Raw genomic sequence first — 22,925 nt, 5'->3', positions numbered from 1 at the left:
AAAGACCACCTATATAAATGATGCACGTTGTTGTATAGTTCACTGCTGACAATGATTTTACCTCTATTACTCTGGGGGCTAATAAAAATCATTTAAAAACTCCGAGTACTGTGTAACATTTCAATAAGGGCTGAATTAAACAAGAGATAGCTACGTTCTCCCACTCCTGCAGGGTCACAGGTCTTGGCATCATGGCTGATGAACATCTTCGGAGTCTACTTCAGGCAGACTACAGAAACTAGTTTCATAGATCTGCCATGTGACTCTCTGCATGATGAAACTAGGTTTATGCTACTGCATTGCCTTCACCTTGAACGTTTTTAAGCTGCCTTTATACTTGAATTTCAGCTTGTGCCCCATCCAACTCTGGTGACGTTTTCAAAAGCCCTAGGTTTCATTTTCTAAAGGGACTTGGACTCTTAGAGCCCTACGTCCCCTTGAAAGTCAATAGGATTTAGACTCCTAAGTCATTGAGGCATTTTTGAACGTGTTACCACTGGTAACTAAGATTTTCACTTTTTTTTCCTGGATAAAATCAAAGTAACTTGAAACTGTTCAATTTTTCTTCTTCTCCCTCCATGAGAAGATGATTGTTAAGTGATTTAGAACCGCCCTGAGATGTGCTCTTGTGGGTATAATATTGATTTTATAGCTTTCCTGTGGGCATTTCTCAAACGTGTTCACATCTGAAACACTCTAATTTGAAAATGTTGGCAGTGTTCTGTAGAAATGGGGTCATTACCTTCCAATTTGGCTGCCGTATAAGAATACAGATTGTGCCTCAGAGATTACTAACCGAGTACTTGGTGCAATCTGAATGTAGGGGTTGCTGCCAGAGAGACAGCTCAAGCTCTGAAGACTTTGGCGCAGGCAGCACGAGGGGTTTCAGCATCCACCACGGACCCAATGGCAGCACATGCCATGTTAGATTCTGCAAGGGACGTCATGGAAGGCTCTGCCATGCTTATTCAGGAAGCAAAACAGGCTCTCGTTGCACCCGGGGATGCAGAAAGTCAGCAAAGGTTAGCTCAGGTAAGTGGCACCAGGGCCTAGTATCCCTGCTGTACAAAAAGGGCAGAAAGCGACTTCAGAATGTTTACCCCAGGGCACTAATAATGCAGCCAGTGCTGGAATATAATATTCTAGGCATCTTTGGGAGATGGACGCTTCATGTCATTCTCTTTACAAATGCTTGATTGTAAGAGCGGCAGTGACATGCCTGCCGTATCTTACTGCATGTGAATCTGGTCTTTAGTCCAAGCAGTATTTGCGCAGTACACCCTTGATTGTGAAACAGAAAAAGTGGCTAAATCTGACATTACCAAATTGCTGAGTCTTACGATGTTTGGAACCCATTCTGTAGCACGTCAGTTTTTCTAAACAAGTGACGTTCCTGGATCACATCACTGTGTTATCAGACAGACTGGTCCTTTTTCTGTTGAAGTTGAATATGTTTTGCTTTTTAAATCAAAGTTGGAGAAGCATGTTTTAACTCATAGTGCCTTGAGGTTTTGGGAACTCTGGGGAAAAATATGAAGCAGAGGCCCTCCACCCTTCAGAAAATATTACCGCTGAAGGGTGGTGGTGGGTGGGTAGAGCGTGATCCTGCACTATTCTCACCCCATATCAACAGCTTAACTTCTGTTCCATGGGGCTGGCTCTGGCTCCATGCTTCAGGTATTAGGACCTGGCACGCAGGGTCATAACACTGCTCAGGTTTGGCCCAGCAGTCCCTCCATCCTTTTGATCCTCTGCCTCCAGGTGGCTTTCCTTCACGTTTGTGTAAAGAATGATACTTATAGCTTTTCTGCAACTAACACCTGGTTGATTTGCTAGTTTCCCCTATACAAAGGGAAACTGAGGAAGACAAGGTAAGTGACTAGCCTCAGAGGAGGAGTCATTGTTAAATCAGGATTAGGATTTAAAAGTTCCAAACCACACTGCCCTTTAGCTAGATTTTATTGTTGGACCGGGCCTTATTCCCCACTGGGATTTCTTGTGTTGGTTTATTTGTTTTGCCTGTATGTATATTTCCAGGTGGCCAAAGCAGTGTCTCATTCATTAAATAACTGCGTGAATTGTTTGCCTGGACAAAAGGATGTTGATGTGGCCTTGAAGAGCATTGGAGAATCCAGCAAGAAACTGCTTGTTGATTCGGTGAGAAACCTTTGAGGTTAAATGTTGTTTCAGAAATAAAAATCTGGCCTGGGTTCCTCACATTTTAAATTTTGTAAATTCTTGACTAGCCGATATACTCTAGATTTCTTCTTTCCAGCAAGTCTTGCATAGTAGCTATTTTTTATCCTGAACTGTTTTTCTGTTGATTTTGGGGAAGTCTACGTGTTTGTGACTTGTAAAGATTACCTTTAAATAGTTAACCCTGCCTAGATATCACCATCCATTCCTTTGGTGGGAGTCTCAGCAAAAGGACCAAGGTTTGAATGGATGTGAATACTAGAAACGTACAATCTTTTTTCATTTTGGAAGTGATCCTTTTGAGTCGGTGTAAGGACCGTGATCCCTGCCAACTCGGGATGGTCCCTTCTGATGCTTCGTATCAAAATGTCACTGTTTTTCTGTTGCTCCCTTCTAAAAATCTGTGGTAAATCAGTTTAAATGAAATTACAAGTCATGTCCCTATTTCCCTCCCTGAATGTCACTGATAGCTGGCAGTCGTTATAATGTGCCTGAGGCACATGAGCCTTATGTAGTTTGGTCAAGCTTACTCTTCCACTGCTTGTGATCTACCTGTTCCACAGATGAATGGGGGATTGTACTTTCAAGTACAATCCGTCAAGTGCTTCCATGAATGCAATTGTCAATTCAGGCCTCAAACACAATTAGAAATCATTTAAAACCCACACAGTTACTGTAATTTGCAATGTTGTTGTAGCCAACTTGATCCCAGGATATTAAAGAGACAAGGTTGGTGAAGTAATATCTTTTTTTGGACCAGCATCTGTTGGTGAAAGAGAGACGCTTCTGAGCTTACAGGGAGCTCTTCTTCAGTACAGTCACTGTACATACGTTCTGTGAAACTTACTTTGGAGAGTGGATAATACTTTGGGGGGTACTGGAGTCTTCAAAGTTTGTGGCTAGTTTAGCTGCCAATATTCTAGAATGAAAGAACAAATAAAAGTATTTTCACATGGCCTCGGAGATGGGGATCATAACTTGCCCTTAACCACCAATATCTAAAGCAGAAATGGATTTGATCACCAAAATTCAGAACTGGTTTCATATATTGAACAATCCCAAAGTTCAGGGGCTGTTGGGATCTGGGAGTAACACTGACCGAGGGTCTGTCTGTTTCCTTCTGTGGCTGAGCCAGAAGGTAGTGGCTATTCCTCCTGGCTAATGGACTGACTACTTTGAGCTCAACTGGTAAAGCCCTGCACTTTGGAGCAAGAAGTGTAGAGTTTGGTATCTGCAGTCAGCCCAGCCGGGATGGGTGTTACATAGGATTATGGTTTGTGCCCATCTCTGAACTAAAAGTCATCTCCATTCATAAATGAAATCCTAATAGTCAAACTATTGGATGTCAAACTAGATGATCACAATGGTTCATTTTAACCATGGAATTTATGCTGCGTATTGTGAGGTCCAAAGATCACTTTTTTATTACTTAAATGTTTTGAATTGTATTAAACTGCAGAATTAAGGGCTAGTCTGAATGGCTGGGCCCTGTGGTCACTAAGACACAGCTCTTCTTCTCTTGAAGCTACCTCCGAGTTCTAAATCTTTCCAAGAAGCCCAAAGTGAATTGAACCAGGCTGCAGCGGATTTGAACCAGTCAGCAGGGGAAGTGGTTCATGCTACACGGGGCCAAAGTGGAGAGTTGGCAGCAGCCTCTGGAAAGTTCAGTGATGACTTTGATGAGTTCCTTGACGCTGGTATTGAAATGGCTGGTCAAGCACAAGTGAGTTTTGGTGACTACAATTGGTAACTTTGTTACACTGGGTATTTAGAGATATTAAAATGTGCTGGTCTACACCTACCTGGAGGTGGTGGATGTTACAGAAGAGTCAGTGATGGCTACCATTCAGAAGTGAAGAGAGCATGGTGGGGTTTGCATACTGTGCAAATATATGGGAGTATCTGTTCCTCATGCTTGTTGAAACTATGATTTCCTGCTCATCCATTTAGTGTGAGACTTGTGGTAATTGATTTGTGAGCCGTATAACTGAAGGTACAGTCATCCGTCGTCTTTTCCAGTGGTCAGAAATTTTGTAAAGGACCACTTTCTACTTGGGTGCAGTTACCCAGGAGTGTAATTGGGGTTCGTTATTTAAAAGTAAACAACTGTAGAACTTGAGTGACCAGTGCCCCGAATAATCAGAGTAAGGGGACTCAGCATGCAGAATTTGGCAACTCCCATTCAGTTTATATCACATCCCTGGATCTGCCGAAGACTGGAGCCAGCCTGTAGAGAAGGTTAGTAAAGTAGCATGTGTGTGACAGCATTGTATAATTTTGCAAGGTGAAAGCCCAGGGACTGAATGGAGATGGAAACAAAGGAATTTCCTTCACCTCTGTCCCTACAGGTCAGAAATCTATTATGTCTCGGGGGTTTAGAATGAGTCAACTTGCTCAGCTCCCACCTAGCTTTTACCTGTTCTACGGCTGACTGGTTGAATTTCAGGCTCCAGGGCCATAAGTCAGTGCTCTTCAACATCACTACATTTATTAAAGAAACACTTTGAGTCTAATTGTGCTGACCTAGTGTCCCATAAACCTATGCTTTGTGGCTAGAGCTGGGCCAATATAGCAAAAAGCAACCCTGAATATTCTTGTGAACAAAACCCGTCAGTGTGTGCAGTGCTGATGCTGGCTATCTTCATCACTGACTCACAAACACTAGAGTGGGAGTGCTGTATTCACAAGGCTGTTCACTGAAGTTAAAACTGTAAATTTTACTGCAAATGCCTATTTGCAAGAGAATTTCTACCAGCAATGGTCTTGTGGCCCTTTTGAAAGGTTTGTCTGAATCACACAATAGATGAAAACAATCAGTTATTCATGGATAACGTACAAACAAAAAGGATGCTTTCTGTTTTCAAATAGTCATTCAATCAGAACAGTAACAGTATCATATGACTTGGCTGACCTGAAATGTGGGGCAAATATACCAAATACAGAAAGACAAACCCGGTTCACATCAACTCACTAAAATACAACCTCTTTGCAAATATTTCTAACACAGAATGACTACGTTGATTGCATAAATCATTGACAAGAAATCTAACCACTGCTGTTTGTCGCATACTGTACTTATGCAATACTGTTTTCTAACTTCACGTGTAAAATTATTTCATAATCATTCCCTGAAAGTAATGTCATGTGATGTCAAATTCAAACTATTTATTAAATAAAGCTACTTAGTAGATTGAGTTTTCCTGAAACTACTATTTCTCCACATAGAGGACCCTTACGATTAAATATCTGTGAAGGTCTCTTTGCAGAATTTGTGTTTGCTTAAGCCATTAATCCAGTAAAGGTGTAAGTAAGAGTGCTTAGACAGTGCTGGAATATAGTCAGTACCCCTTGACCGAACAATGTGGATCAGTTGTGCCAGGCAGAGACATACAAGAGTCTTGACAACAAAAGCATTGTTCAGCAAGTAGTTAAATTTTCCCCCACTTCTCTATGAATGCTCTTATTGTTTGAAATCAAGCTACTTGTATCTGGGTTTCTTTTTCTGCTATATGAAAGGAGCTAGAGGCACCTATCTGGGCGAGCCGAGGCTGTGCTCAGTGGCCCTATCTGGAATGTCATCCCATGCATGTCATTGGTTTTAGATGGAGAATTCAATTGAATTCCAAAATGCTGTGCTTGAAGTTTTAGCTGTCTCTCTAGCTCATGCAAACTGTGCACGTAATGTTATGCTGCTGTGGTTTTCCAGACTAAAGAGGACCAGATTCAAGTAATAGGGAACCTCAAGAACATCTCTATGGCCTCCAGCAAGCTGTTGTTGGCTGCCAAGTCTCTCTCAGTTGATCCTGGAGCTCCTAATGCCAAGAACCTCCTAGCAGCAGCTGCAAGGTACAGGCATATCACCTGCTTTAGCTTTACTAAGACGGTGTTTCAGTATTTTCCCTTGCAATATGTATTATTTGTTAGCTTATTTTTCTGATAATCTTGGTTAACCATATAGGATGTTCTATGCTGCAGCTTATTAAATGACACTGAAATCAGAGGAAACTTGCTTACACTGTATTGGTGTAAATCAGTATAGCTCTAATGAAGTCAGAGTCACGCTGACTTACAGCAGATGAAGATCTGGTCTGGATTTTAAGACGACTATTTCTAATGCTTTTTTTTTTTTTTTAATGTTTTTTGTCCATCCTGTCTACTTCCTTGCCTGCTCTCTCCCATGCAGACACTGAGGATGTTGCTGTGTTGCTGCTGGCCACAAGGCTTTTGAAGAAAACTCGCATTAAGCAATGTCCCTGTACATGTTGTGGCTATAAACTGTTCAGTGGAGGGGTGGGGAGAGATTTCTCTTTTATTTTTTGGTTAGAAACCAGGTTTTCATTTTTGGGGTTTTCACCTCATTTGGGGGCTGCAACTGATCCCACCTCTTGAATGTCCACCCTGGCTCACCAGCCAAGGAGATGGCATGTGCAGTCCTGTTGCATGCCTGCTGTCAGAGTTGCCCAAAAGTCTCTAGCCATCTGCTGTAATACCCCTGTCAGGTGCTCTCACCATGTTACCTTCTTTTCCCAAGTCACTTTTACCGAATGAAGTGCACACAATACAGTTAGATCACTGCATAACCAGTCTGCTTGTTCAGCTAGTGTTCGTAACATTCTTGATCTTGAACAAGAATGATTCCATTTTCACAACACACGTTTTTATTAGGGTCCATAAAGCTTTGAGTTTGAGCAACAAGCAACCAAACACAACATCCTCTAAAGTACGTTTTGTCTAAACTTCTCCAAGAGGTTTCTGGTCATCACAGTTGCTATAGTTCTGGGTTTTTTTTGAGGGAGGGGGGCAATTGTTTTTTTTTAAAACATAATTTTTGTTATACCCTGAACACACAAGTGCCACTGCCTTGCTTGCTAGGAAGTGAGTTTTAGGTGCTGCGGTTTTCCGACGTTTCCAAGCATAGCAGTTGCTAGCATTGTTGAAGCCTTTTGTATAGGCAAGGCTTAATTTTGAAATTGCACAATGACATTAGATCCAAAATGAAATAAACTGTCAAATAATTTATATTTATGATGCATCAAATTCCCGTTACGAACCAAAACTGTGCAAATGTGCTAGAAACTTGCCATCATGACATGAAGATCCCACCTGATGCTTATCTGCTAAGTGACAAATAATTTGGACAGAGGGGTTATGTTTGAGGTGAGGATTACGGTCAATCAGTTGTTTCATTTGGAGCCTCTTTCACTATGGTTTTTTTCAGCTGGGGTTAGATATTGTGTTCTCCCCACCGAATACGGTATAGTTCACTTACTCTGCAAGCACTAGTGGTGAGGGAAGCGGGAGAACATTTGGGCTTGAAATTGCTTTTCACAGTGTACAGATGAATAAGAGAAAATTGAAAATGAGGAAAGTTGGTCAGTCTTCAAAATGTCTTCTTTTCTTTCCCCCTCACCTCCCTCAGAGCTGTGACGGAGAGTATTAATCAGCTCATCACTCTGTGCACCCAGCAGGCACCTGGGCAGAAGGAATGTGACAATGCTCTCCGGGAACTGGAGGTATTCTCAAGCTTGGGGTTTCATGGGGTGAACCTTCCTGCGGTGAAGATGTTGGTCAGCCTTTCCATTTTCTTTTCCCTGTATGAGTAGCTGCTGTGTCATTGCCTCCCCACTTGATATCTGTGGCAGAATTTATTTTTCTTCTAGTTGTATATGAGTAAGGTGAAGATTCTGTCGTGTTTTCTTCATCTCAGGGCTTGTCTTCACTACGCTGCTCCATTGGCGCCGCAGCCATCCATGCAGCGCCATTGATTGAGCAGGGTCTGGTGAAGACACGCTCAGTTAATTGCTGAACACTCTCCCGTCGACTCCGGTACTCCACCGGAACGAGAAGCGTAAGCTATGTCGACAGAGCGTAGTGAAGACAGCGTGGCTACTTGATGTAAGATACGTCGGCTTCAGTTACGTTACTTACATAACGTCATTTGCGTACCTTACATCGACCTGGCCATGTAGTGAAGACAAGCCCTCAGTCTAGCTGAATGTCTTTCAATACTGCGTGTCCTAGTACATGCTAGCTATTGTGTTCTTCAGCATGAGTGTTGTATCAATAGCTCTTTAAATTGACTTCATAGTGGATAGCTAGTTGGTTCTTGTAGAAAGGCCTAGTGCCTATGTTAATATCAAACCACTAAGGATCTGCTCCAAAACACTAGGCAATTGTGTGATAAGCTAAGCTAAACTGGTGTTAAGTTACTTACTGTCAGTATGTCAGGGCCTGAATATTAAAGAATTGTGTCCTTCGTCACTCACTCATCCCCTGTGCAGTATTGGAATCTCATCTTAGGAGGCTTTTACCCCAAACAAAACCTTTACTTTCAGCGAAAACAATCAACACTTTTAAATAACTACGTTGTTCCTAGAGAGACAAGGCGGGTGAGGTAATATCTTGTATTGGATCCACTTCTGTTGGTGAGAGAGACAAGCTTTTGAGTCACACAGAGCTCTTCTTCAGGTCTGGAAAAGGTACTCCCACTGTCACAGCTAAATGCAAGGCAGAGCAGAATGATTAGCATAAGAAGTTAGCACATATTAGCTAAAGGGTAAAGGCACATATGGGTAAAGGACCATTCAAGGTAGAGTAACCTGTTAGCAGTCATAGGACAAAAAGAGGGGGTCAGTGGGTTACAGATTGTTTTAATAAGCCATAAATCCAGCATCTGTGTTCAATCCGTGATTTTTAGTGTCTAGCAAAGTAATGAATTTAAGATCCCAGGCTTGTCTTTTAAAAGTGTTGTGCAGGTTTCTTTTGAAGATAAGGACAGATAGGTCAGAGATAGAGCGATCGCTTTGTGAAAAGTGTTCAACCATAGGTGATAGTGTTTTTGTCTTTTATCATTTCCCTGTGTGAGTTCATTAGCGATTGTCTGGTTTCACCCACATAGATGCTATTGTGGCATTTAGTGCACTGTATGAGGTATACCACATGCTGTAATAGGCATATGTAGGGTCCATGGATCTTGAAAGGTGTATTGTGGAGTGTGTGTCTATAATTGTGGCAGTGGAGATATGTCTGCAGGTTTTGTATCTGTTCTGTCAGGGTCTGGTGCCACTTTGGGTTGGTGCGTCCTGCAGGGAACTTGCCTCTGATGATGAGCTTGGAGAGGCTAGGGGATTGTTTGAAGGCCAGAAGAAGGGGTTCAGGAAAGATTTCTTTCAGGATGGGGTACCCATGGAGTATGGGTTGTAGCTGTTTGGTGATGCCTGGTATGGGTTCCGGTGTGGATGTAGCTGACAACTAGGGGTGTGTAATCAGGGGGGGTTATTTCTGTGTTGAAGCAGGTTTTCTCAGGGTATTTGGATGACCTGTTCCTGGATCCGATCTACTTCTCTGTAGAGTGTCCTTGTTTGGTGAAGGCAGTTTTAAGTGTGTCAAGGTGTGTGGCTAAGTGCAGAAGAATGTTGTTGCTGCTAATCTGTGACAGTTGCTCCTGTGTTATCAGACTAGCAGAGAGCTCAGCCTGCTAATTCAGCAGCCCTCAATGTTACTCATCAGAAAGGACCACAGGCACGGTTCGGCGACCAGGTGTCTTGCCCTCAAGGCACATATCTCACACCAGGCCCAGTGATCCAGGCTTTCTCTTTCTACTACAAGATTTATATCCTGGACTTTCTCCTCAGAGCATATTCTGTGGTATCTGAGTGCCTGGCTGGAGATAACAGATTTCTAGGTGTGTTTGGGGTGGTTACTGGATCTTTGAAGGTAGGTGTGATGTTTCTTGTATATGATTGTCTGTAGGGTTCCATTGTTGAAGCTGATGGTGCTGTCCAGGTAGTTGATGCTAGTGTGCAAGTGTTCCAGAGAGAGATTAATGGTGGTTGTTGAACTTGTGGAAGAAATCATTAAGGAAGTTCAAGCTGTCTGTCCGGAGGATGAAAATATCATTGATGTATCTCAGTTATATCACTGGTTTCATGATGCATTTGTCCAGAAATTCTTTTTCAAGGTGGCCAAGGAAGAGGGTGGTATATTGGGAAGCCATCATAGTACCCGTGGCTGTTCCCATGGTTTGGACAAAGTGTTTGTTGTTTTATGTACAATTGTTAAATTGTTATGAGTGAGGATGAAATGGATGAATATGATGATGTGTTTGGGGTGGATATCTGAGGATTGTCCATTCTCTTGTAAATATTTGAGTCAGGCAGCTAAGCTGTCATTTTGCGGGATGCTGATTTACAGGGAAGTGACATCCATGGTGGCGAGTTTGGTGTTCTGAGAAAAGTCATTAATGTTGCAGGGTTTGTGGAGAAAGTCAGCTGTGTCCTGGAGGAAGCTGGCCCTTTGTGTGATGAATGGTTTTAGGATGGTTTCTATGAGTTCCAACATTCCTTCAGTAAAAGCACCATGGCCAGATATGATGGGTCTGCCTGGGTTCTCTTGTTTGTGTATTTTGGGAAACATGTAGAAGGTCCCGGGAGTGGGTTCATGGGGGGGATGAGTTTGTAGAGTTTATCTTGGATTTGTTTGGGGAAGGATTTGATTATGTCCTTCAATTCCTGAGTAAGTTGTAGTGTGGGTCGTCTTTGAGCTTTTTATAGTAGGTGGTGATGGAGAGTTGTCAGTTGGCTTTGTTAACATAGTCATCACGGTCCAATAAAAGATACTACTTCACCCACCTTGTCTCTCTAATATCTTGGGACCGACAAGGCTACAACTACACTGCATACTACATACACACGTTCCTACACATACACACACTATTTTTGTGGTGATTCAAGACAAAAAATGAAAGGGCCATGGGAGGTGTTTTCTCTTGGTACTTTAAGACTTTCCTCAGCATGACAATGGCTCTTCTTGTGCAGAGCTGATGTGATCAGCGGTGTGATGCGGCTTTCTGGCTGTGTTTGTAGTGCTGATTACTGCCTAACCATGTTACCTTTTGCTTACATTTTTTCCACTATTGTTTCTTCAGGCCAAAAGGAACAAATAAATCAGTTAGGTACATTTGATGCCACCAGTTTTATTAGAAGCAAGGATTTCTTAGATGTTACAGAGTTCATGATCCCTTTAACCAAATGGTTCAGGATCTTGTAAGGAAAAGAGCTTCGAGTGGGATGATACTGACACTCAAAACCAAATTTGACCCTGATGAAAGTGGGTACAACTCAGTGTAGTCACATCTAGACTCATTTGTCTCTTAGTGTGTTACAACTTCCTTAATGTAGGTATTGTTTCAAGCTACTGTATGTGACTTTGCCACAGTTCAGAGATACTGCCAGGAGAGAGATCCTCAGTTTTCATCTGTGCATGTGCCTTGTTTAGTGGGGCAAAAAAATGAGTCTCAAAAGCAGAAATGTTATGGTGCTACACTTTGTTTCTTCTCTTTATTAATTACAGTATTTAGCAAGGGCATATTAACAAATCTCAGATCCAATGATTTTGTGTAGGCGACAAGCATCAAAATGCCTTGCTTTTCGGGGGGTGGGGTGGGGAGGGAGCAGAGATGTGATGATGATGAATTCAAGCTGAAATCCAACCAGTGCTAAGTGTGTTATAGTATGTGTGGGAGAGGAGATATGGCGCTGTCACACTTTTAATAACAGTAACTGTTTCAGTGAGCATTTGTAAGAACTCGCAGCAGTAATACTCCCAGGATGTTGCCGTGGCATTTTTACAACTAAACAAATCACTTTTTTTTCTTTTGCTTTTAAACTTCAGATTACCTATGTACAGTACAGTTGTGCTTAAAGTCAGCCTTTCTCTGTGATTTACTGCATGATGAGTGTATGGAAATAGCAGTGAAGAGTGATTTCTTTTTTTAATAACAGACAAAGGAGACAATAAATGGAAAAACTTATAGAATAATTACACAGCTCTTCCTTGAATCTCTGATCCCAAAGGAAGAGTGGAGAAAGATGGGATTTAACTGGAGAAGAAAGCAATAGTAGAGCAGATGGGGATTAAGCACTGAGTGAATAAATGAGGTGGAAAAGGGGACCTCTAACATGTTTTCCTGCCAATTATTTTAAATTTACAAACTGTTCTTTCCTTCTACTGAGCAGAATTTTAGTCTATACCTCGTAGCTACAACCCAGATTGATGTGACTGGCAAGCTCTGATCAGAGTCCCAGGACACACACACACACAGCAAATATTAACAGAGCTTTGGATGAAAGTTTTGCACGGTGCTTGCTCTCTCGCTATCCCTGTCTTAGGCCATTACTGCTAGTTGTCCACTTCTGCGAGACTTGACCATATTAATATAAAAGTCGCACTAGAAATGGGATTGACTGTGTGTAGCTTCTTCAGTACAAAATGAAACCAAGTTGAGAAGAGCAGATGACAACTCTCCAGAGCTCCAGAGACCTGTAAGGAGAAGGAGCCTGCTGGGAGAGAATCCTCAGCTAGGAGAACTACCAAAGACTGTGAGCCTGGACGGAGAGCTATACGCAAGGGGAAGCCCTGATAAAGGGCTGGAAAGGCTTTTGGGTCTAGAGGAAAAGCTATGTGCATGCTGAAGCCTGTTACCAACTGAAATGACTAGTTTTGCCTGAGGAAGGCAGGGTGGAAGATTTGTGGGGTTTTGAACTTTGTTCATAAACTAGACTCCAGTAAAGGGGACATTTGGTGGGAAAAACCCCTGCAGTGTGAAGTCAATTGAACTTGGGTAGAAGGGGAAACTGAGGCAGCAGCAGAGTCTAAAGCCAGACCTGGGTAAAGCTGTAAGAAGCTTACTGGAGTGCCCATCAACTTTGGGGAAAGTCCACATCAATAGGTGTTACCCATTTCACTTTTATTATGGTTAAGATACAAGGGTCTTTCCCCATCACCTGCCTTTTTCCTACCTCATCCACCAGTTTCTCCTATTAGCCTCCTCTGAGCTCCCTAAAATAACTGGAAAGTATAGCTTTTCATCAGTGATTTAAGTATCGTGTCAGCATACCCTGGGGAGCAGATAAAGAGAAGATGCACACTTTGTGCTTTCCCAGGAGTATGGAGACCTTGTTTAACTCTCCCTAGGCAGATGGACATGGCGAATCACTCCCAGCACTTCCGGATAAGGAACAGACGGGAGGGTTTTTAGCAGCAGCAAATTGCATCTTAACTGTGAATCTGCTTCCTGTCATCTGTCCAGGGAGACTTACAGCCCCTGTCTCTGAATCAGTGAAAATATGGCTAGAACATGGTTTGCTCTCTGCTACTCAGTAAATTGCTGCATAGGGGTTGAGCAGGGCACTGAAGTACTGTAGTTGTGTGGGGAACAGAGAAATAGAGGGGCAGGAGGCAACAGCAGAGCTGTTGGCAGAAGAGACCTCTTGTTAATACTGACTCGTTGTTAACATTCATACAGTGAGATAACTGACCGTAAAACACTTAAAGGAAATGATCTTGACTTTTAGGCTGTTAAAAGACAGCAGACTAAGCATGGCTCAACTTCAGAAAAGTGCTATAGAGTTAAAAGTTCAGCTCTGATAAAAATCTCACATTTAAATTCTTACCCAAATTTCCTTTGCTGAAAAAAATCAGGCTGAAAATCTTTCAGCTGTGTAGCCCTTTACTGACTTCCTATACTTCCTGATTTCACTCATGTTGGAAAGACCATAAGAATAGCTAGTTGGGCTGTGATTCAGCTTCCATTCTTGACTAATCATGAATATCAGCTTTAAAATATATATATATTTTAAGCAAAAGAGGAGAATCGCCTGTTGGATACCTTTTTTTTTTTTTTTTTGAGAATTTCTTTATGTAAATACATTTATTCTTCTTGACAAGTATATGAAGTAGCTTTCTCTCTTGGATAACTCTGTACTCTACTTCCAAGGCCCAGGTTCACTCCAGGAGAAGGGCAACTCTTACTTAATTCTACTTGTATCTTAAGTATTTTCAGATAGCATTTGGCAGAGGGAACTGTGCTGGGAGGTTCTGTTGGCAGGAGGAAACAAATGCAAGCAGATGGTGCACTTACATTTAGCCAGGTGACTGTTCATGTCTCCAGGCAGTAGGTAACAAGAGGTGGCAGTTTCTTGAATCAATTTTTTAATTCCCAGGAAGGTTCTGAGGTCCGGAGAGGGGGGAGGAGGTTGCTGGTTGGTGGTATGGTGACACAGAGGAAAGTTTACAAATAGTCAGCTACCAAAATATCTGTGTACTGCAGTATCTGAGAATCATTTTCTTTGCCTGGTGATAAGGAAACTAGGAGGTGCAGATGTGTTCACTGGTTTCAGTATTGCCATGCTGTATTTGTCTGGCTCAGACCTGGGTTTTAGCTATTGTAGTAACTGAAGCTGTTTTTCCTTTCTTTCAGACAGTTAAGGGAATGCTGGATAACCCCAATGAACCTGTAAGCGACCTCTCATATTTTGATTGTATTGAGGGAGTGATGGAAAACTCCAAGGTAATTCTGTGACTTTACTTCCATGTGTATGTGTTAAACAATTTCTAATCAGTGGAGGTGTCTGAACGCTAATAAACACATTGGAAAAAGAATGTCTGCGTCAGTCTGCTTCTGGGAGATGTCATTGTGCTCTAACCACATCCAGCTCCCTGGTAAAAGTCCGTTTGAGACGCCTGTGAGCAATCTTTATGTTGCTGTGTGGATTTTGTATTCATCTGAAGACCTCTTGTGTGGATAGCATTTAATGTCATGTGATTGCTTTGTGATGTTGTCTGAGGTCTAACCTGAGCAATCCAAATATTTCATGATACCCGCAAGTACTGTATAATCTGGATTATTTTTAGCCATTTTGTGTCCTGTGTCCAAACTAGAAAAAATCATATTCTCTGAAAACAATCTTTTTTTAAAGTTTCATGTGTGTACACACACACACACACACACACACAAGCTTGAGTTAATTGACTAGCTTTGCCTATTGGAATAAATCTGTGTTCAAACTATGATTTAACTTGAACTGAAATTTTTCACCTTGTCTACTCTATAGTTGCTCAACAATTCTGTAAGTGTTAAAAGTTACCACTACTCCACAACAAAAGTATTTTACAGGGAAAATCTTACCATACTCTGCAAATCCTCAGCTGAAAGTTTTAGTCCATCTTCATTATGATCTTTTCAGTATCTGATGCATTGGAATTGTCCCAAAGTCTTCAAAATCTGGGAAAAAAAGAGGCTGCTTGATGTACTAGAGTATGGAATTAGTTTGCTTTGGTGCTATGCCAAAGATTTTGCAAGCTTAAAAACCCAGCAGGATAGGCTTTAATGAGACAAACACTAAGATTTAACAGGCCTTCTGATATTTGAACATTTCCTATGTGCCAAGCTGCCAGTACCTTTTCCACAAAGTTTCAGCAAGTGTTTTGGAGCAGACAAAGAGGTTGCGCTGGATTGCTCCTGTGTGCAATCCAGGAAAGCTTGGAAAACACTTGTTGCCGTGTAGAGGGAAGTATGTTAGGAGAATAATTTACCTTATTTTGAATTGTTAAGGTCCTTGGAGAGTCAATGGCAGGCATTTCCCAGAATGCCAAGACGGGGGATCTGCTGGTCTTTGGAGAATGTGTTGGAGTTGCTTCCAAGGCTCTCTGTGGTCTCACAGAGGCTGCAGCCCAGGTAAAACACTTGTTTGTGAAGCCTGTAAAACAAATATGAATCTGCTCTGTATTGCTGTGTCTTGTGTGTGTGAATATTTGAGCTTTCATTCCTGTTGGCCAAAGAATCCAAGTATTTGTGTTGTTCAGTGGTATTCATCTTGGAAGATGGGAACAGACATTAACTAAAATGTCATCACAGCATGCTTGTGAGGTAAGGTAAGCAATATTGTGCCTGTTTTGTATGGCCGGAGAAGGCAGCAGAGAGGTTAAATGAGTTCCCCAAGGTTACAGAGGAAGTAAGTGTCAGAACCAGGCCATTATATCTCTCAGTTCTGTGCGCAGTCCCCAGAATCATGCCCCCTCAGAACTGATTCAGTAGAAGGAAGCCAGGAAAACCTTAATTACTTTGAAGCTGGGTAATTTGAGACTTATGCCTTAAATTAACCACAAAAAAGCATTCTGGGGTCATTTCTAATAATTAGCCCATGTCTTCAAAGTATGCATAACCTCATTCAGTTTTAGCACAGGAAAAGAGATTATGGTAAATGTATGTTTTAGGTTATGTCTACACTACCACTTATGTCAGTATAACTTATGTTGCTCAGAGGTGTGAATATTCCACCCCCTGAATGACGTAAGTTACACCGACGTAAGTGGTAGCTTGCACAACACTATGTTGGCGGGAGAGTTTGTTTCGCTCTCGGGTGGTTTTTTCTATGCCGATGGGAGAGCGGCTGTGCTGCAACGCTGTACGTGTGGGCGTGCTCTTAGACTCATTACAACTGCGTGGATGTTTTCTCAGTCTCTAGGAAGCTTAAACTGTTGCAACATTCAGAGATGGTGTTCATGTTAATCTGCCTGCCAAAATTACATGGTTCAAACCAGCTGGCTTCCCAAGTTATTGAGCTGCTCACCCTTGTGACCAAAAGTTATGTTGCCTTTTCAGTGGAGGAGCCAGCTCTGAGGGATCATCCCATGCAGCTGCAAATTGCTTTGCCGCCCCCTGAAGAAACAATTAGTCTGTAATGTGGGCTTCCTGGACCCCACAGTTAGCCCTGGATTTCTTTGTTGGGGGAGGGCAGGGCCTGTGAATATTTTATTATCTGTAAGGGAAATCAGCAAGAAACCTCCACACATAGCTTTGCCTCTATAAACCTGATCTCTGTGGTGAAAGGCGTGGAAACATAGTTTAAATGTAAACTATTAGCACTGATCATTGTGTGTCCTTACTTGAGGGGTGGCCTGCAGCTATAGGTTTCATGGGCCCTACCGTCAACTCTAGAAACAGAGCCTTTCTCTTGTGTGGTGACTAAAATGTGTAACTTTACACTTGGTTGTACATTGAAGAGGCTAGTTTTTTCTTCAGGGTATGAAAAGGGGAGGTGTGGGGAACTGAAGTCTTCAGTTTTCTATTCAGATCTGACCAAAATAGTGGACCTGTCAAAATGTGGCTGCTCTAGTGGATGAAAGTTACCTTGGACAAACAACATCAGAGTTCTTATCTGGCTAACCCAGGGATAAATCGATTCTCCTTGGATGTTTATTGGATAATAAAGTATATTCACCCTTTGGATTTTTCTGAGAAGTTTTATTTAGGCCAAGGGTTCCTTTTTGACATCACAACCCCATTTTAATGAAGTATTTCCTGCCAGTGCCCAGACAGCATGGAGGACACCATTTTGCTTTGCACAATGTGACCTCGCATGCACTATACATGCAAGGTCATGCTGTGCAAAGCAAAATGGGTCCTTCACGTACTAGGGATTGCTGTGACGCCATCTGCTGATGGTGAGACCCCGTTTGGGGTCACGACCCACAGTTTGGGAACCTCTGGTTTAGGCTAATTAGGTTTCACAGATTATATTACAGACACCCCAGCTTTTACATCCTCCTACAGACTTGTTGCTGGACATTTATTAACAGCAGCTTTGCTATATGGCTTCTCAAGACAGCCTGACCACCATGGTCAGTAGATATTTGGCTGGCTCATTAATCAGCTGGAATGGGCTTTGCATAATCTTTGAATTTGCTTTTATTTCTTGCTCCCTTCCTAGGCCGCTTACCTGGTTGGCATCTCAGATCCCAACAGTCAGGCCGGTCACCAGGGGCTTGTCGATCCTATCCAGTTTGCCAGGGCCAATCAGGCAATCCAGATGGCTTGTCAGAATCTTGTGGATCCAGCAAGCAGCCCGTCACAGGTAACTCTTCCCAGAAGATTGTAATGAGACCCTTTCTGAGTTTCATAAGGACCTATCTGTCTGCTCTGTATTGATGGGGAGGGGAAATACTCCGTTTGTACAGATGGAAAGGAATTGAATCACAGTGTGTTCAGAATTAGAATGGCATTACTACCTCGTCCCTTTCTCTGGTGCTACACCTCTCTTGTGCCATCTGTTCTTTCAGGTTTTATCAGCGGCCACAATTGTGGCCAAGCACACTTCAGCTTTGTGTAACGCTTGTCGTATTGCTTCGTCGAAGACAGCCAACCCGGTTGCCAAGAGACATTTCGTGCAATCTGCTAAGGAGGTTGCAAATAGCACTGCCAACCTGGTGAAAACTATCAAGGTACATGTTATGTTCTCTTTCGTTGGGCTTTCATTTCTCCTCTGCTCTGCTGAAACAGAAGGTGATCTGTTTAACAGTGTCTTCTTTCTCTTTGCAATACACTTTTTAAAATATTGCCATTCGTTAGGAACTGCAGTCATGGACCAGAACCCCATTGTTCTAGACACTATACAAACACACCTTAGTGTAAACTGGAAAGCTGTAATACTTTAACTGAACTGGTCTAGTTCATGTGGTACAATCCTCCTTTGTGTGGACGCAGTTATAAAGAGGCTCTATAAATAGTTATGAGTAGCTCTCCTGGCATAAAGCCCCTTTATGCCAGGAGAGCTATTCCCATATGGGAAGGGGTATAAGCTATACTGCTGTTACACACACACACACAACCAAAGTTAAAAAGATTATTACAGTTGCACAGTCACGCACTCAAAATGCACTCTATGCAATCTTAATTTGGCCCTTTGTGCATTTGCATTGTGATACACTCTTTAATTATATGATCACATATATAATGTTTTCCACAGGATCCCTGCCTCATTCAGTGCATTGAATGGATGGTGCTCACTTATTGAGCAGCTGTTCAATATTGTTTAATCCTCACTGTTCAATGTGTGGCCCAGGCCTTATTTACTGTACATTATTCAACTGCTGCTCCGAAGATAGAATTATCATTATCTTCATGGGCTTTTCGGCAGTTCTCATCACTATGATATCTGAGTGCTTCATGCTCAGAGGACATTAATTTATCTCCACAACACCCAGTAAATAAAGCAGGGGTCCTCCGGACAACAGCTTCCTTTGTGACACAGCCCTGATAGATCTTAAGAGCAGATCCATTCTGTGCACTGAATGAGGCAGGAGCCCAGTGAAAAAAACTGTACATGATCATGGAATGAAAGGCTGTATCATGATGCATAAGCACAGGGGAGAATAATTAAGGTTACACAGGCAACCTTAATTCTTCCATCTCTTAATTTTTGAGTGCTTGCCTTCGTAATTTTAACAAAATGTTCTTTTAACATAGTTTTGTGTGTGTAATTCCCTGGGTTTTGGGGGGGGGGGTTAAAATGAAAGAAAAGGATGAACCTGCTCTGAGGGTCATATAATGGGGAGTGTTGGAATATTAATAAGAGGAGATACTAAATTAATAGATTTTAAGGCCAGAAAGGACCATTGTGATCATCTGATCTGACCTCTTGTGTAGGACAGGCCATAGAACTTCCCCAAAATAATTCCTAGAGCATATCCGCTATGGTTATTATCAGGCATGTGTACACGAGTCTAACTGCATGTACACTTGGGATTGTACTTGTATATCAGTAAAAAATCACACCCCAGCTGGCGTAGTTACACTGCTACAACTTTCAAGTGTAGATCAGCCTAAATGTTGTTGCTGCATATGAAACAGGTGACCTCTGAAACACTTGCTGGCTGTTGTCTGGAATCCAGAGTTAGAGGTTGTTGGGATCCTCTACGGGACTCAGCTTGTGTATCAGAAATAACACTCAGAATTGAGAGAGAATAGCTTGTTTCAGAGTTGAAATCTACAAGTACAGTAAAAAACAATAGTTAACTTTTGTTAAACGTTGGCCATTTGTTTTCTAAATACTGCTCTGAGTTCTGTTAGGAAGCGGTTTCTCTTCTTGTGAGAAGGAATGAAGCTTGTGAGGAACCTAGAAATCTGAATCCCTCCGTAAGACATTAGCTGGCCTGTTGCTAAAATTCTTGTAAAACAGCTGTATTCAGAGGACTCAACTCTGTTCTGATTTTACATTGAAGCTGCTTTCATGTTGAGCTATTTCCTGAGAGATTATGAAGGAGATGAGTTCACTTATGTGAAAATGAGTCAATAACATCTATGAAGACGAATGTCTGGTTTAGAGGTTTTAGGTTCCAAGAAAAGGATCAACTTTTTAGCATCTTCCACCTCTGTGGACTTGAGGTATTAAAACGTGATTTATGGGAAGTCATCAGAGTGCAATTATTCTAAGCTTTTTTCCCGTCCTCCATAGCAGCAGAGCTGCTTTGGGTTTGGGGTCAATAATCACACAAGTAAAGTGAAGAAACAGACTGCGTTGAATTTCATTCCTTTTTTTCTAAAATGTTAAATCAAAGGTCAGCCTTGTGTCTGAAGGAACTTTCAAATCGATTTGCAAATCTCAAATGTTATGAATATTTTGCAGGTTACAGTGAATTAAACAGTCTTCCTTCAGTATGTGACCCTTCTGAGCCTTTCCAAAGGGTCTCTTGCACACCAGAGACTAATTGCCACATTCTTTGTCAGGCCCTGGATGGTGATTTCTCTGAAGATAACCGCAACAAGTGTAGAATTGCAACTGCACCTTTGATTGAAGCTGTGGAAAATCTGACAGCATTTGCTTCCAATCCAGAGTTTGTCAGTATACCAGCCCAGATCAGCATGGAGGTAGGAAGAGAGTTGGATATTGAATCACAGAGTAACCATGTGATGTGTCATCCCTCAAGATAGCCTCATTATTAAAGTTAAAATGTAGAGTTAAACTTTTGTAACCAAGAAAACCTTGGACGAATCTGATCCTACATGTGAGTTCCATCTGGGCACACACAACTCATTTCAGGATCAGGGGCTATGATCCCAAATCAGGAACAAAATATATGTGGACTTAAGTAACAAGTAACTGTCAACCAAAGAAGACCGAAGAAGTGGATAATTTTTTTCCCTTGGCCAGTCCTGTGTTCAGGATTCCTTCTTTTCCCTTGAGAATTGCTTGCAGCACAGATACATGAAGCATAGTTTTTCCCACATTCCCTGTACAGCTGATACACTGTGACAAGAGCACCTTCCTGTTTAATATCTCTGCCTAGCTGAGGGGCTGATCTAATCTGCCAGGCGGCATTCCTTGAGTTCCTTCGTATGGACCTCTTGGAGGCTGTGCTTTCTTTCAGTTAACCACTGACCTGGAATTTCGCACAAACAAAACAAGCCTTGTGATTTCAGCAGTAACACGTTGGTCTCTTGTTACTAGCTCGTGACGTGGTGCTTGCACATTATGTCCGCTGGTTCTTGCCATCTGGTAGTGTCATAAACCTGCCATGTTTCAAAGGCAGCATTACAATTTAAATGAAATTATCACTAGAATACACTGAATGGCTTAGGTGACGGTTGTCCAAAGTCTTGAGCTCCGCTTGCTTCCTCTTTGCAGCAAGTGGTGGGAATTTGTGTTGGCAAGAAGTAGCTTTTTGTGGGGAGTTAGGTTTCACAAAACAAAACCATTTAACGTGCAGGTTGGAAATTCAGGGATGTTTGAGGAGACTAAAAATCATTCAAAACTATAAAATCCCGTTGTAACAGAGGTTATATAGCTTGCAGACATGTTTGAGTTGACTTGCAAACTGCTGACTCCTGCTTTCAATGGCCTTATCCCAAGCTGGAGATACCAGAAGCAGAGGACTGTGTCTGTCTGGCTCCATAAGTTGCGGGACTTAATGTAATTCATAGGCTTGGTGCCTGTCCCCTCCAGGCCTGTTGTAGTTGATGTTCTAGCTTTCTGGCATCCAGGTAGTATATTAGGTGCAAATATTGTAACCCAGTTACAGTATTTTGATCCATATTTAACTAACCCTCTGAGAAAACCTGTTCGCCTACATCTCATAATTGTTGCACCTGGCAATAATGCTGCTAAATTATACCCATCAGTTCTGCATTTGGGCAGGAGTTTCGGGCCTCTACTCTTTCACTTGAGCATATCCCTTCTGCTAATCTGAAAGCTGTGTGCCTAAATACGGCAAAGATAAAATTAGCTAGATTTTTTTTTTTTTTTTTTGCTTTCTTCAATGAATTTACTGCAGTGACTTCTCCCCATATAATATTACATGATAGTGCAATTCTTGATAATTTATTCATGCCATGAATAAAACCAGTTCTTTGGGAGCAAAATGAGTTGACAAGCTCTGAGGATGACTTAAAATATTCTGCATTTCCTGCTAGTACTTCCTCAGTATGTCTTTGTTAGCATGCAGGCGAGTCCGAGCATTTGCCGCTTATTTTGAAGAAAAGTCTAATTTTGTTTTTTGTGCATGTGTCTTGCTGCTCTCTTGATCACAGGGAACACGAGCACAAGAGCCAATTCTGATTTCTGCCAAGACAATGTTGGAGAGCTCATCTTTATTGATCAAAACTGCTCGTTCACTGGCCATCAATCCAAAAGACCCACCTACATGGTCTGTACTCGCTGGACATTCGCACACAGTTTCAGATTCAATTAAGAGTCTCATCACCTCTATTAGGTAATATTTTCTGTCATAACTATTTTTTGACTGCCACTCTCAAGCCATAACGCAACAACCTTATCCAATAATGTGGAATAAAATGGTAGTACCTAATGGCCAGTGCTACCATTGTCACTTCACCTATGAAAACCATGTAAAGGGATTTGCACATTATTTGCTTGCCATACCGCAAATGTTTCATGTCTTAGGGAGCTGCTGTGGTAAGAGAGTTAATGTTTCTCTATTGCCCGCCGTTGTTTGATTCATTCTTAGAAGTTTGACAATTACATTTAATTCCTTAGCACCTTGTGCCTTTTGTCTATTTGACAAATATTGATTTGGGTTCTGTGGTGCACAAGGTCTCACTGTTTATTCTTTGTGCATAATCATCATCGATGACTGCACAGCTCTGGAAAGTG

General features: G+C 41.9%; 1 protein-coding gene across 4 annotated transcripts in view; it reads left to right on the top strand.

The window, feature by feature from the left end:
• Nucleotides 1-22,925, top strand: part of TLN2 (talin 2) — a 301,840-nt gene that overhangs the window by 199,086 nt on the left and 79,829 nt on the right. For all 4 annotated transcript variants that reach the window (XM_067534804.1, XM_067534801.1, XM_067534802.1 and 1 more), the window contains 11 exons: nt 824-1,032; nt 2,038-2,157; nt 3,722-3,919; nt 5,903-6,042; nt 7,616-7,709; nt 14,456-14,545; nt 15,590-15,712; nt 17,748-17,891; nt 18,097-18,258; nt 20,543-20,683; nt 22,343-22,524. In XM_067534804.1, the coding sequence (XP_067390905.1) occupies nt 824-1,032; nt 2,038-2,157; nt 3,722-3,919; nt 5,903-6,042; nt 7,616-7,709; nt 14,456-14,545; nt 15,590-15,712; nt 17,748-17,891; nt 18,097-18,258; nt 20,543-20,683; nt 22,343-22,524 (1,603 nt within the window). The remainder of the gene's footprint in view (nt 1-823; nt 1,033-2,037; nt 2,158-3,721; nt 3,920-5,902; nt 6,043-7,615; nt 7,710-14,455; nt 14,546-15,589; nt 15,713-17,747; nt 17,892-18,096; nt 18,259-20,542; nt 20,684-22,342; nt 22,525-22,925) is intronic.

The sequence above is a fragment of the Emydura macquarii genome, unplaced genomic scaffold (assembly GCF_026122565.2).
Source record: "Emydura macquarii macquarii isolate MOO-44397 ecotype Brisbane River unplaced genomic scaffold, CSIRO-AGI_Emac_v2 contig_3451, whole genome shotgun sequence".
Classification (NCBI taxonomy): Eukaryota; Metazoa; Chordata; order Testudines; family Chelidae; genus Emydura; species Emydura macquarii.
This window is presented reverse-complemented; position numbering and strand designations above follow the sequence as displayed.